This window comes from Mycetomoellerius zeteki, unplaced genomic scaffold, assembly GCF_001594055.1.
Source record: "Mycetomoellerius zeteki isolate Tzet28-1 unplaced genomic scaffold, Tzet1.0 scaffold31, whole genome shotgun sequence".
NCBI classification, from domain to species: Eukaryota; Metazoa; Arthropoda; class Insecta; order Hymenoptera; family Formicidae; genus Mycetomoellerius; species Mycetomoellerius zeteki.
The window spans coordinates 1,489,444-1,503,629 of NW_017257294.1; the positions used below are offsets into that span (position 1 = coordinate 1,489,444).

The 14,186-nt window shown below is 37.6% G+C and overlaps 2 protein-coding genes across 4 annotated transcripts; one reads left to right on the plus strand and one right to left on the minus strand.

The window, feature by feature from the left end:
• The first annotated feature begins 3,674 nt into the window (after positions 1–3,674).
• On the plus strand, positions 3,675–4,285 carry Cox17 (Cytochrome c oxidase copper chaperone COX17). The gene is made up of 2 exons (XM_018451106.1): positions 3,675–3,842; positions 4,079–4,285. Exons 1-2 carry the CDS (start codon positions 3,742–3,744, stop codon positions 4,161–4,163), a joined length of 186 nt encoding a protein of 61 aa, XP_018306608.1. The 5' UTR covers positions 3,675–3,741; the 3' UTR covers positions 4,164–4,285.
• A 261-nt stretch (positions 4,286–4,546) lies between these two features.
• On the minus strand, positions 4,547–13,868 carry LOC108724768 (zinc finger with UFM1-specific peptidase domain protein). Of its 3 annotated transcripts, XM_018451381.1 has the most exons (9): positions 13,788–13,868; positions 11,961–12,200; positions 8,671–8,945; positions 7,784–8,087; positions 7,257–7,687; positions 6,774–7,176; positions 6,576–6,703; positions 6,284–6,507; positions 4,547–6,192 (listed from the first exon to the last, which is right to left on the minus strand). In XM_018451381.1, exons 2-9 carry the CDS (start codon positions 12,164–12,166, stop codon positions 6,148–6,150), a joined length of 2,016 nt encoding a protein of 671 aa, XP_018306883.1. In that variant the 5' UTR covers positions 12,167–12,200; positions 13,788–13,868; the 3' UTR covers positions 4,547–6,147. The 3 variants fall into 3 exon arrangements, with proteins under 3 accessions (XP_018306883.1, XP_018306881.1, XP_018306882.1); XM_018451379.1 differs by lacking the exons at positions 11,961–12,200; positions 13,788–13,868 and adding an exon at positions 9,115–9,328; XM_018451380.1 differs by lacking the exons at positions 11,961–12,200; positions 13,788–13,868 and adding an exon at positions 9,042–9,086.
• Between the last annotated feature and the right edge of the window lie 318 nt (positions 13,869–14,186).

Below are 14,186 nucleotides of genomic sequence, written 5' to 3' on the forward strand. Positions count from 1 at the left end.
TACGAATTAAATAAACAACTTTAATAAATAACTTACATTAATAAACAAATGTTTCAACTCTTATCGAGTTATTATCAATATTACATATATAAATATCGAAACGGTTCAACGCAATGACAAATTAACAGATTGTATGTGAAATTCAGTGGTAAAATTAGTTAACATTAAAAAGTTGAACGATTACTTGTAAGAGATTCGGCGGCTAAGATGACTTCGTGATGTCAGTTCGGTCAATAATGATGTATAAGTCCGCCAATTATTAAAATCTTTCCCAAACATGATATAACTGGATTCTTAATAGCGCGGTGCAGTAGTCAAGTAAAAATTATGGAGAATACAATCAGTAATGTTAAAATATAATATGATTATACTTCAAGCTGTAGCTTGAAGCGACATTGCGAAGAATGTATATTAATATTAGCCCAATGTATAAAGACAAATATCTTTTCAAGTTATAATAAACCATCGTTGAGTTCAATCGCTCGTGAAATATGTTCCATTTGTCAAGGTACATTTTATAGAATCAATATATTATACTTAGTTCATACCAATATCGTCGATATCGTCGGAACCGATCTAGCGCTTAATCGTGCGAATCCCATCCGGTCGGCGACCAATATGTTCCGCTCAAGCATCATCCGCACGTGTTCAGAAGCCAACTGTATCGAGTTACTTCCTGTGGGTGATATTGAAACGCTATACCTCACGTGTGAGAGTGATGGTTACCGATCCTTATTCTTTACGGGATTGGATATCGATCGATACGAAAATGACTGAAACGAGGAATGACACGCGAAACCTGCTTGAATTAGTAGATTAATAAAACATTAAAGAATTCGAAATCCGTTGCCAGATTTTCATTTACCATTATTTAAAGTTATATTTGTTGACTTCATCTTATGATATGATCGAGATCGATGCGTCCATCGCGTCAGTTGAGTCAATTCCCGCCGATATTAATTGGCTCCTCCGAAACTAGTTTGACCGAAAGGTCGCTGAGTGCGAAGAAACCAGGATTTGCTTTATAACCTGTCGGTTTTATGACATAGCGGCATGATTTACTGTCACCGACATAAAGGAGCATCGTTCCTTGGGACAAATCGGAAAAATCATTTGATTGCTTTTCGGGACAGGTGCGCGTGTCGGGGAAAGACGTGACTCCGAACTTTTGCTTCTGTTTCCTTTTTCTTTCTTCGTGGTCTCACGGTCGCTCGTAAGTGGTATTCTCATCATGAGGAGTATACTCGTCGAGGGGCGCGCGACGCTGATTGTAGAGATGCGACGTACGGTCGTTTCAGTATTCATCTGGCGAAATTATTCATCGTTCCCTCCCACCGCGCCGGATCTTATTTACGAGGAAGAAGAGGTATCGGTTCGGAAATCGCGTCGTCCTGGGAAAAACCGATGAAGCGACGCACCATGCGCGCGGAGCATGAGAAGTGATTAATTCCTATCGACCGCACGTGCACACGCGTGAACGAACGATCGATACCGGTACACGATGGAACGATCGATCGTGTATTCTGCACGCGCGTTCCTGACGGCGTCGATGCCCGAAATAAATCGTCCTTAGATTTTTTACGCGCAAACAAAATCCTTGATAACAAAATCCACGACGATCCAAAAAATACGTAAAAATCAACATTTGATTTTTAACGTCAATAAAAATCATTTTAACTTTTATGACGTCAAAATAAAATCATTTTGATTTTCTTTTGACTTGATGCGTTCCTTGGGGATCAACTCAATTTCGATCACACTTGAATGGAGCGCATTGAAATTAAATCAAACAGATTTTAAGTCTCGAGACATGTGAATTACAGCTTTGTGTATCTATAAGAACTCTAATGTGTGGGTGTGTAATCCCAGTCGACACTAATTAAAAAGTAACATAAAGTCTATGTAATAATTTCGCACTCAACAACATATAGTATTTGCTTTCCAGCAAGAGACACATCAGTGCAATACAGTGATCATTTCATCTTTGTTTAACATTGGCAAACAAAGATGTAATGATTCATTATATTATATATACTGTGTCATCTTGCTGGAAAGCACGTACCATATATATTGTAATAGAATACCCCATAAATGTAATAGAATACATGGTGTTATACTTAAGTTACATTGTCGAGTGCGAAATTATAACATTGATATTATTATTTTATTTTCTGTGGTCCAAGTAGTGTATATTTTTAAAATTTAAAGAGATATGTATACGTTTGATATTTGACGAAAATGAGAAAGAGAGTTCTAATGCAGCCTAGTGCAGGAATAAAAAACAGATCTTATGTCACTTTTAATTCGGATCGAGAACTGAGATTCCTCTGCTTTTTGACTTTTCAAAAGTTCGATGACGATCTTGTATAAAAGTGAATAAGTAACATTAAAGCTTCCTGCCACTTCACCTGTCGCACGCGCGCTCAACAATATACACCTGCTACGTAATCGTGCTTCTTCCCGGCACCATCTGCTTCTCCAAGGTTTCAATATTCGATTGGCAGATGCGGATTAAAGCGAATTAAAATGCGGTAATCGAAAGCCATGCACAATATTTCATTAACAAAGAAATATTGGATATGTTTTCATTCGTATAAATAATCTTATAAATAATCTTGACACTCCTATTATTTTTTTGAAAAATGATATCTCCTGTGAAGTTAACGAAGTTGAAAATAAATAGGAGATATCATTTTTCAAAAAAATAATAGGAGTGTCAAGATTATTTATAAGATTATTTATACGAATGAAAACATATCCAATATTTCTTTGTTAATGATATATACTCGTATTTATTTATTTTCAACTTCGTTAACTTCACACTTGTGAAGTTTTTGAAAAATAATAGGAGTGTCAAGATTATTTATAAGATTATTTATACGGGATGAAAACATATCCAATATTTCTTTGTTAATGAAATTTTGTTTAAAGCTGTGTACATACGTAAATAAGTGCGCTCTAATAATAGCTCTGATATGCTATTCAAGTCTCGTGTATTTGTATCGCGTGAGTAACGTGTACGTGCCAGCATGCACAATGCACATGTCAAAACATTGGGAAATTCCGTCTATTTTTGGCAATGTAGAAAATTCTTGAGAAAAATTGAGAGATTCTTGGAAAAAAGGAAGTTCTTTGACAAGTTGGGAAATTTTTTCAAATTTGAAAAATTTTTAGAATAGATAAATGTAATTATCTTCTTGCTGAATATATTTCTTGTTAATTATATATAAAATTTGTTAGTAATTAAAGTAACAATTATACATTATATATAGATAGAATTCATGATTATACCAGTTCTTGAAATCACTAGCAGATTTAACGATTGCAGACCCAAACCAACAAAAATAAAAGTATCACAATAATATAATTATACAGGAAGTAGTTTACTAATTACATTCTCACTTCAAATATTTCAATTTGAATTTTTAAAAACAAATAAAATTGATTGCATGAGACACAAATGTACAAACTCTTAAGGTATATATTTATTTATAAAAATAAGTATTTCTTGCGTAATTTATTTCTTTAAAATTCTATTCTTCATTCTTTAACTTATATTTGCTATATTTATAAAAAATATAATTTTCTTTATTGTTGATTGTCGATAAGTCATATTATACATGATTTGCGAAATTTACTGTAGAGGCGCTTATGGCATTCTACGTATTCTACGCAATTTGTTATCATATGGAATTGCTAAAAATTGTGAGACTTCTTAGTTTTTTCTTATAATTAATAAAAATGGGTAACTCTGCAACAAAAGTAGAAGCGAAGCCGGAAGAAAAGAAGAAACTGAAACCTTGCTGTGCCTGTCCTGAAACTAAAAAAGCGAGAGACGCATGGTGTGTAATATAATTTTTTAATCACGAATGCGAAGTTGTGTTAGGTTAGAAATGTTATATTTTGTTTATTGAATGGAAATCTTAAATTTATATTTTAATACAGCTGTTCGGTAATTATGTATATTCCATTTTAAGATTGTGTCAAAGCAAATTAATATTTATTTTTTATGTGAAATACCATTTTATATATATAGGTTTTATATCATAAAATTTTATATCATGTTTTATATTTTCAGTATTATAGAAAAGGGCGAAGAAAATTGCGGCGATCTCATAGAAGCGCATAAAACGTGTATGCGATCAATGGGATTTAATATATAAAATATAGAAGAATAATCAATGTCTCGATACCAAAGACGTCTTTGTCGTAAAGGACATATTCCACAAAGAATCTTGAGAAGTCTCAGGTTATAAGCATATTTACATACATATTTATGTATCTATGTCTTTATAAATAATTTTCTTTCTAGATTTGATAAAGAATAAATTATTATGTTTATGAAGCTCTAAAAAAGTAATTTAAATAAATTGTTTTGAATGAGCTTCAAGAAACATGAAGTAGACTGTTGTAATATAACTATGTAAGAAAAAAATAAAAATTATATTCTTTTTTCTCGTTTAGATTTATCAGTCTTAAGTTGATCCTTTCCTTTTGCTTTCATTCACGTAGGATGAGAGAATAAGGAATGAAGCCATATTGGGAATTCTAACAAAGCATATATTTTAATTTGATGTGTGGCTAATGCGAAGGTTTTACTCTTGCATAACAATTCCACAGCTTGGTTTCCCTGAACACTCCAAATAATGAACAGATTCTTAAATCGATATATGGCGAAATCTCCAATACTATAATTGTAATTTATCATTTTTGACAATTTTTACATCCAGTCAATAATGTTATTGCGAAGTGGTCCTACTGGGCTGAAAGATAAACTTACATTTGACTGGTGCATCATAAATATCGAAGCTATAAAACAACGACGCAACGATCCCGCAAGGTATCACGCGTCCTCATAGAATGGTCGCAAATATATTTTTAACTATAATAAATAGATCTTAGATATATATCAGTACAATTTATGAAATATGATAAGAGAGTAATAATAAGAATGTACTAACTCACATGACCGTCAAGTGTATAATATAAATAACAAGTAAATGGACTTTTTTTTTCATCTATCTTCTCATTCACAGCATTGCGTTGGACTTACGAGCTATACATAAGTAGCCTAAAGTCAATAGGATAATTAAATAGATTTGTAATTAATATGAAAGTAGTTGTACTTTATGTGTGGGTAAGTGAAGTACGATATAACGAAGAATGTGCAGATGTGTAATATATGTGTGGCGTATGTATGTGTGTATGTGTGTCTATAGTATATAATATATATAATATATATGAAAATGCGATTTTTTGGTCACTTTTGCAGACACTCCAGATTCTTTTATAGAAGCGTTTTAGCAATTAAAATGCGTCAAAGAATATCTCTTTCATATTGTTATATAAAACTTGTCGTAAAGTATGCACTGTACGGCTCTCGGCACTTTTTATATTGACTAAAAGTCGACAACACTTTGATGGAAATCTTTGTCACAGATGTAAGATGTAGAACGAGACAAGTGCTGGGAACACCGCGTTGATTCTGGAGCGTTTCCAAGAGTGTGTTAGATGTGAATGATTAGCGTCGTATTGATAACAGCATCACAGCTACGAAAAAGTCTCGTTTTCCAAGCTCTGCCACGGCTTTTTCGATGGTGCAACCGATCGGTACAAGACGATTGGTCGACTAAGGGTTAGCACAGCCTGTTCGGTGCGACGAAAATTGAGCAGAACGTTTTGGACAAGAAATGACGATCGATTTAACACTAGGTTCCCACCCCGCCTTGAATCTGATAATTCTCTTCGCAGAAATTTACGCGCACGACAAATTTTTATTTAAAATTAATGATTTCTCCGTTCAGGAAAAAATTACGTACTCGTTTACAGCGACGCGACGAAGAGCCATCTTTTGATATTTAAATATTAGCTCCGCAAAATTGTTCACCGCGTCACAGGCTTCGCGCGGGCACAACGATTCAAGAAGTCAGTCCATCGTTAACGACTAGAGAGATGCAAGAATATATTGTTAAATAATACGAGATCTGCAACTATATATAATATACTACAATGGAATAAGTCTGCTAGCGGTAGAAGAACATAGGACATCGCGGTCACGTAATTTCAAGGATATTTTGGATAAGATTGGTTTGAGGCAGTAGTCTATAGTCTTTGCCCGAGCTTGATTATTTCTCGGACCAGCAACTCTCACCTGTCTTGAGGAACTCGCATCGATCGTAATACTTTACTTTGCTGAAAAAAAGAAATACGAGAATTAAAATAAACGCGTCGTGCGTATTGTTAATAAATAGGGAGACTATTTAAAGGCGCCTATCTATATCACCTGGTACTGCGCTTCTGTATCCATAGTACCGGTTACAGCCACAACTTGATACTGTCTGGCCTTCATTGCTGCGGTGGATTTCCGTACGAGCCTCATCGCTCCGGGCGCGCTACTCGTACTATTGAAATGCGCCATTTGCGGTGGGCTATGGCTCGGATCCAACACCAGCATAGTTATTGAACCGTCCCTTAGCTGTTCCACGCCCATAATTGTTCTGCTGTGCCCTAAATTTATTTGAGTGTTAGTTTGGTTTTAACTTCTGAAAAATATATGCGAAAAGAAAAACATTTACCTTGATGTTGAAGATAAAGAGGTGGCTTGAAGTCTTCGCATCTTTGAAAATATTGCAAGACCCAATTGAACAATTCAGGATGACCGCCGTCTGTGCTGGTAGGTCTATGAAAGTCCACCAGTTGACACCTGTACGAAGTCAGGGAAAGAAAAGTGTGCGTCGTATGACTTGGCGACCAATCGCGTTCATGGAACTTACTTTATCCTCAAACTAGACAGCAGCGTGAATACCTCCGTGGCGCCGATCCACTTCCTAGTGTTAACGAGTTTACCGCCGAGTTGCTCCGCGCCCTGGATATCAAACCCCTGCGTCCACGCCCACTCGATCATCTTTTGCAATCTTGAGATCGATGGCATGGAGCTACGCAGGGGATTCTCCGTGGAACTGTTGCCGCCAGCTCCGGAGCTCCACGCTTTGTAAACTAGATCGTTGTATCCTGTGTGCTGCAATAGAGACGAGATTAACATCTGCATATTTCTGTAACCGCAGCCCCAGCCCTTATCGCCGTAAGTCGATGCGTAATGGTCCACAGTGGAACACATCCAGGTATTCACTACGTTACTGCAAGCCTGACTAATGGCTCGTACTTTCGGGACCAGCCCTGCAAGAGAATAAATAATGCCAAGTTTCTTGGATAAAGTTAGACACTTTTGCATAAAGGATATTATAAATCGCACATACCGCGCGTACAAGAACTGCCGTCGTCGATACCGCTACTTTCGGCGACTCTGAGCTCGATTTGTCTTTCGAAAAAATCGGCCACCGTCATTTCGCCCGCATACACAGCCCGCTGCATATTAGTGACACTCTGTTCTCTGAAGTTACCCTGATTGTCCATACCGTACTGCGCTCTCAGCATCTCGAATTCGCGCTGTTCGCGTAATTTCCTTACTTCCTTTTCTCTCCTCTCCATGTCCTTCGCTAGCATACGGTCGGTCGACACGTCTGGCGTCACGGGCGACGGCGTGCTCTTCTTGTTAAAGTGCTCTTCGATGTGTGCCATTAGGTCGTCATTATTTTTAAATAATGTACTAAGACATACTGGACAGGCAGGCGTGGAGTCGCTACCGATAGTAGCCGTATCGGATTTTGAACTTGTTCCGTTTGCAGGGCTAACAAAAATAAATCATCATTAAATTATCATAATTAATACACTATTATCTCGTAGTCATAATGCTACTTTAAATATATTGCACGTGAATGCGCACCTAAGTATATCTTTGTGCTCGATATTGACATGTAACTCAAGATCAGAAGAATTCGGAAAAGACGTAACACAAAGGGGGCAGTTGAAGACTCCGTCCCGCGACGGCGGCGATTCCGGCGGGAAGGACGGCGAGGTGAGATCAAAGTGTTGGCGATTGATATGCTCTTCCAGCCTCAGTGGACTGTCGGAACTGTAGGGGCACATCGGGCACTCCTGCACTGGAAGTTTCGGGGAAGCGTGCGAGCGTAGTTGCAGATTTAGGCCTGAACGCAGCGGTGAACCTTGACCCGCTGCACCTTCTAACACTAAACAAGAAGAATACATTAATTTCCATTCACATTCTCAAATCGAATATAAGGCCTGTTTTTTTTAGCTGAACATCTTGCACTTCATCTTTCCTCCTCTTCTATCTACATTGGAAAAAAAAGAGGAAAGATAAATTATGCAAGTACCAGATAGTCAAATATGCAAAGACAGACTCTGAGCAGAGTATGCTAATTTTTATGGCAAAAGAGGGCAACAAATTTCATACAGAGTCTGATATCTAACAATGTCGACAAACTGCTGTCAAAAAATAGGACAAAGTACGCGTAGATCTTTCTCAGTTTTTGCTGACACAGCATATCAATACCCTAAAGCACAGATCTCCAAGGGATGTTCCAAAGAACATTCAGAGGATATCCCTATGTCCTAAGAATAAAGTGTGCTATTAGGATAGATTGTCGATAGATCCTAAGCTTAATGAGTGGATTACACAGATGACTATGGATCTGCAGTAGAAATATGATCAAATTTGTTGCCAATCTGCCAGCAAATTGCTAGTATATTTCGGTATCTAAAAAGTTCAATTAAAAAGGACAGACTTATAATCTGAACAGTATCCATTACCAGCATTGGCATTGTTACTGTTGTTATTGTTGTTATTGTTATTCACGTTGGAACTCGCTACTTGGACCGGCTTTCTCAACGACAGCTGCTGTTGATGTTGCTGCTGTTGCTGCTGCTGCTTGATGCGCTGACTCAGAGAGCTACCCCAGCCGTTCTGCAGATGAGGTGGTCGCAGAGACATGGACGGCGAGAGCGCCCGACACTCGTCGCGTCTGTTGTGTTCATCCATCAGCGAGTCATCGTCGATAAATGCCATCATATCATTCTCCGGGGTGCTGCAACATACAAGTAACAGCGTTAGCCGATCTCTCTCCATTGGGACCACTAGAGCAATAGAGCGTGCCAAACAATATTTATGCACGAGCGCGCACAGATACGAATGTCATAATAATATTATCGCCGACTCGTCGAAGTACTTCATCCGTACTACAAAGCACGTATTACATTTCAGTCGACAAATTCCTCTCGCGTTCCTCGACGCGCTGTCGCTTCCTCGTTTCCCACATGAATAAATCTGGTACAGCTTCACTGACTCTTGCACGTTTGTTCTGTCAGAGAGAAACCTCTTCGGTTCTATCTCGTCGAGATGGGTTTTGCAACTTCTTTAGATTCGCTCAAGTACGTTTGTATTTTGTAGACGGTTGTCGACAATACGCTTGTTAGCTGTATCGTTCGATTCGGTAACATGTGGTAGGATGTTTTAAATCGTTTAGCTCGCTCTAACTTTGTCTGATCTAGTCTAGTCATATGGCTCGTTGGCGGGAAATTAAATATCAGTTATCGATAATTTACTGATGGTAATACTGTTACCAGTCGCGTCGGTAAAGTGTCGGTATATAGAAATTATATGACGCACTCACGTCAATATATAGATAATGATAATACCAATAAATGATAATAATTGATAAGCGATAATTAATATTTTAACACAATTGTCGTAAAAATGTGTCTATAAATACAAAAACAGGTTAGATCGTGCAATTTCCAATACATTCTATTGTTTTGATAATTTGCATTTTGTTTTTGCACTCATAGTGATTTCAACTGGGATACACTGACTGCACATTTCGGTATCGATGCAACTGGTGTGTTCGACTGGTCGAATGATGTAGCCTTTCTCCAGTGTCACATGTTCGTCTGGGCTCAATAAACCGCACAAATCTACATAAATGTAAAGTGGCTCCGAGAAATTTGTCGAGGCCAATTGGAGTAATTAATTATCGGTACACTGTTAAATCTATAGTGTCAAATTTAACTTAACGTGAGTCTCCGCTGTTTCTACTAAATATATATCGTTATTTTTTTACCAAAACGATAGTTAAATTTGACACTATATAGCGTCAAATATAACCATTGTTTAGTATAAAATAACGATATGATTGAGTAGGAGCAGTGGCGACTCACGTTAAGTTAAATTTGACACTATAGATTTAACAGTGTAAAAGTGCCATTTCCCTTACAGCACAAAAGTTACAGCAACAATGCTGCAACATTGCAGCAATATTGCAGCGATATTGCTGCAAATTCTGTGCTGTATGGGTTCATGGGATGCTGAAAAGCAGCGTGAGTGTGATCACGTGGTATCAATTTTGACACTGGCTTCTCTACACAATATATGCACTTTTCATGCATTTTCATTGTCTAGCGTCAGTTTTGATTAATCCTAGAGAGCCTCAAAGGGAAAAAAAGAAAGAGTGATAAACTGATGGTCACGTGAATAGAATTTCAATGCCCGTCCAATCAGAACGGGATCACGTGACCAGTTTTCTCTAATCTTTTCCATGCCTATGGAGTTTTGCTGCCCGCGTCCAGTTAGAGGAGCAGTTTGCCACTCTTTCTCTCTGAGGCTCTCTAACATATCCTATTGACCTATTTTGACGCTGAAAATGAGCGTGGAACGTCAGCATGGAAAGCACTTTTCATTATTAACGTAATGATGAATGATTTATATTATATGCTCATGGAATTGCTAATACTATTGTCATCAAGTGCGATGATGAATTAATATACCTGATAGAACATAAAAAAAGCAGACCAAAAATTAAAATTACATTGCAGAGGTGCGAAAAATGTCCAATAAAACAGTCAGTTTTGCGGATTAAATTATAACTATAGTAATGTGATTTATTACACAGAAAATATTATTTATTTACAGTTTTAAAGTCATTTCCGAATATTGCGAGAGACGTACTGCGAAATAATAGAGAAATTCGAAAGGTCAACATTCACAGTGTACAATGGTTTTAATATGCACCAGTATGCACACCAGTGTTCCCAGCCGAAATCGCTATAAGTAAATCGAGGAATAATCGTCGAAAATCTTGACTAAAAAGATACATCTATTTCTACAATCTACTTCTACAAACGCAAATATTATAATATAAGATTTTGCAGAAATTATTGATTAGTGATAATATTTTTAATTTATTTTGGGATTCATCTTTCTTAATGTATGTGTGATAAAATTAAGCATAACTCAAGTAATTATCCCAGACAGCATACATTGGGTGCTGTCTCGGATAAATGCGATTTTAACTGATTGAAAACTATATATAATTAAAATCCGCAATATATACGTGGATAAATCTGGTTCTCGATTAACATAGAGATTTCCAGTCGAGATTTACACTCAACAGAATAATTAGCTAAACAATATTCATCAAATAATATTCATCAGATCATTATTCGTTTTAATATTTTTTACATTAGATCTGTTTGCGTTGCTTGATTCTTTTAATTTCAGAATCTTCACTTTCTCTTTCTTCAATATCCGATCGAATATATATTTATCTCGTCGTAAGTGCAAAAATTTTGGGGCTTTCAAGCAACGCGAATAGATCTACAGTTGAACTTTTACCGGAACATTCTTGGAAAAATTAATTTCTTTTATATTTTTATCTGTTCTATTATTAACAATTTTATTTATTATTAGAAGAAGATGGAGTAAAACTAGATAGGAGATTGAACTAATGGAGACCATCTATTTTTGTAATCAAGCACGCCACGAAATAGAAAGTGGAAGAATAGTAAAAGTTTAACTGACTAAGGAAAATGCTATCTATTTTCAATATCTTTAACAATAACTTAATATGATTTTAATTTTTAATACGATTACGTAATACTATCCATGAAAATAAAGTTTAATGAATTTACTCGATTTTATTTCACTTTATATCATAATGCGATATTATAAATGTAATAATACGAATTAAAAGAAATTTATATTCCACTTTATAGAAAGATACAAGAAGCAAAAAGAAATCAGTGTTACTTTATACATTCTAATGTACCTCGGAGTCAGGTAGTCCAAGTGAGCGCTGTTAACGTGGACCAGCATCTCCGTGGGCGAGATCTCACCTAGGTCGCAGAACGGGCAGTTAGCGGCGCCCTGGAGATGGTACTGCACCATGTGCGACCGCATTTCCTCGTCGTTGAAGCCCTCCAGGCCGCAAATCTCGCACGTGTAATTCATCTCCGGCGGTTTACTGGACGCCATTTTCAGGGTGTCCGAGGTAGCGGCCTTCCGGATCCTTTACCACATAAAATTCAGTCGAACATCATTAAAGGAAGTGCGAAGATTTATGGCGCCGGTACTGCCGATCGTAAATTTAACACCGATTAATCGCGCGCGCTATCCGCAATGCGAGTAACTGGGATTAATTCGACGTTCCCGAGGTAAATAACGGAGGGATGTAGTAACGGCGAATGGGATAAGGGCGAATCGTTACGTAAATATCATGTATTTACATTGAACGTCCTCGATTATATTGATGAGATTAAAAATAATATATTTTTTATAGTAACACACGTACGCAATAAATATAATAATATTATTTTAATAGAATAATTTATATTAATAATTTATATATAATAATATAAATAATAGATGTCTATATAAAATTTATAAAAATAATAATTTGTAAAATACTTCCGTATAATTTATATATTCGTAAAATACAAACTACAAATAATTAACCTTTACAATATCAATGTGTATTGATATTAATTAAGTAACAAATATGTATAACATTGAAATAAGAGAACTGTTGCCATTTATCCTAACTATCTTATCGTACCTACTTTTCTTCATCTCTTTCCTGTAAATTTTATCTACTTATACCATTCATTTTCGAAAGAGCAAAGAAGAAGTTAAGGTGAAAACGCTTCCACCGCGATCGAACGACAAGCAAGATAACGTAATGAAAGTGAGGTCGCGAGTCGTGATTTTTAAATCCACTTACGATACGATGGATTAGCATACGACAGTTTACGATGGATTAATTTGACGTTATGCGTGCGATTTCGATTAGCGTCTTCCGATAATCGATGTAGCCTCGGAATATCTTGCGGCGAGCGAATCCGCAACTTCCGAATAATTCGTTCGTATCTTCCGGAACTGATTTCACGAGAGATCAACGTTAATTAGTTGATCGATTCAGTGAATAAAGAAATCTGATCGTTCAAATCTTCTTTGGCGCATTCTAGACGGAATATCGAATATCGAAGATCAAATTTAATTCAATTGAATGGAACAGTGAGGCTGAACATGCACTATTTGACACTATCGGTATAATCTAATTCCCGAAGCACCAGCAGCAGAAATACTCGTTCCAACGGACTCTTCGTGATATTTTAAAATGGTTCACGGTGGTGATGTACGAACGAACACCTGGGAAATTTAACCGAAGCGATATCGTTCGATTTTTCTCACGTTTCCTTTTTCCCTCGAGTGCGTGATCGAACGAGAGGGGACATCCTTTTCGACGACCGTGAAATAAAGTTCGACGCGATACGCTAACAACATAGTAGTTAGCGAATTGCAATGAATTATTTCTAGAATTTTTCCCCTTTGCTGGTGTTTTAAACACGACAATTGATACGGACCGAAACGCATCCGTGGTGTTTTTCCGCAAGAGACACAGATGAAACACTCTTGCTGGAAAGCACCCTTAATCTATAATGTCACTATGATCGACTCCAATTAATCGCGTTCACTGCAGTGCAATCGACTCGGAGTAATCGACGGTCGTACTGGATCCGTTCCAGAAACGCGTTCCTCCCGAACCACTATCATCCATACACTTGAATCAAACGCTGCACTTAAGGGCTTCTCTCACCTCGGCGATTTCACCCCCGCAGCGGCACGGTTATCAGCCGTGTCTAATACCGTATCGCGACGTCGGAGCGGCGAGTCAATCGATGGACTCTTGCCAACCGAAGGCCAGCAGGAGGCCCGTGGCAATCCATAACTCGTTCCCCGCGATAGTTGGAAGGCCGATTCTTGCGATCAACGGCGTCGTCGGCAACGACGACGAGACGCATGTAACGTCGCCGCCGTCTCGCGGCGGCAGCGGTGGTGGCGGATGAAGGGCAAAAGAGAGAGAGAGAGGGGGGGAACGTCGCGACTCTTTTTATTTGCTCGCCCCCGGTGAAACTAGGCCACCGAGTGACTCGCGCGAGAAAACGACCACCGTTGGGTTGGGTTGACCCATTTCTGGGTCCCTCGCACTGACGAG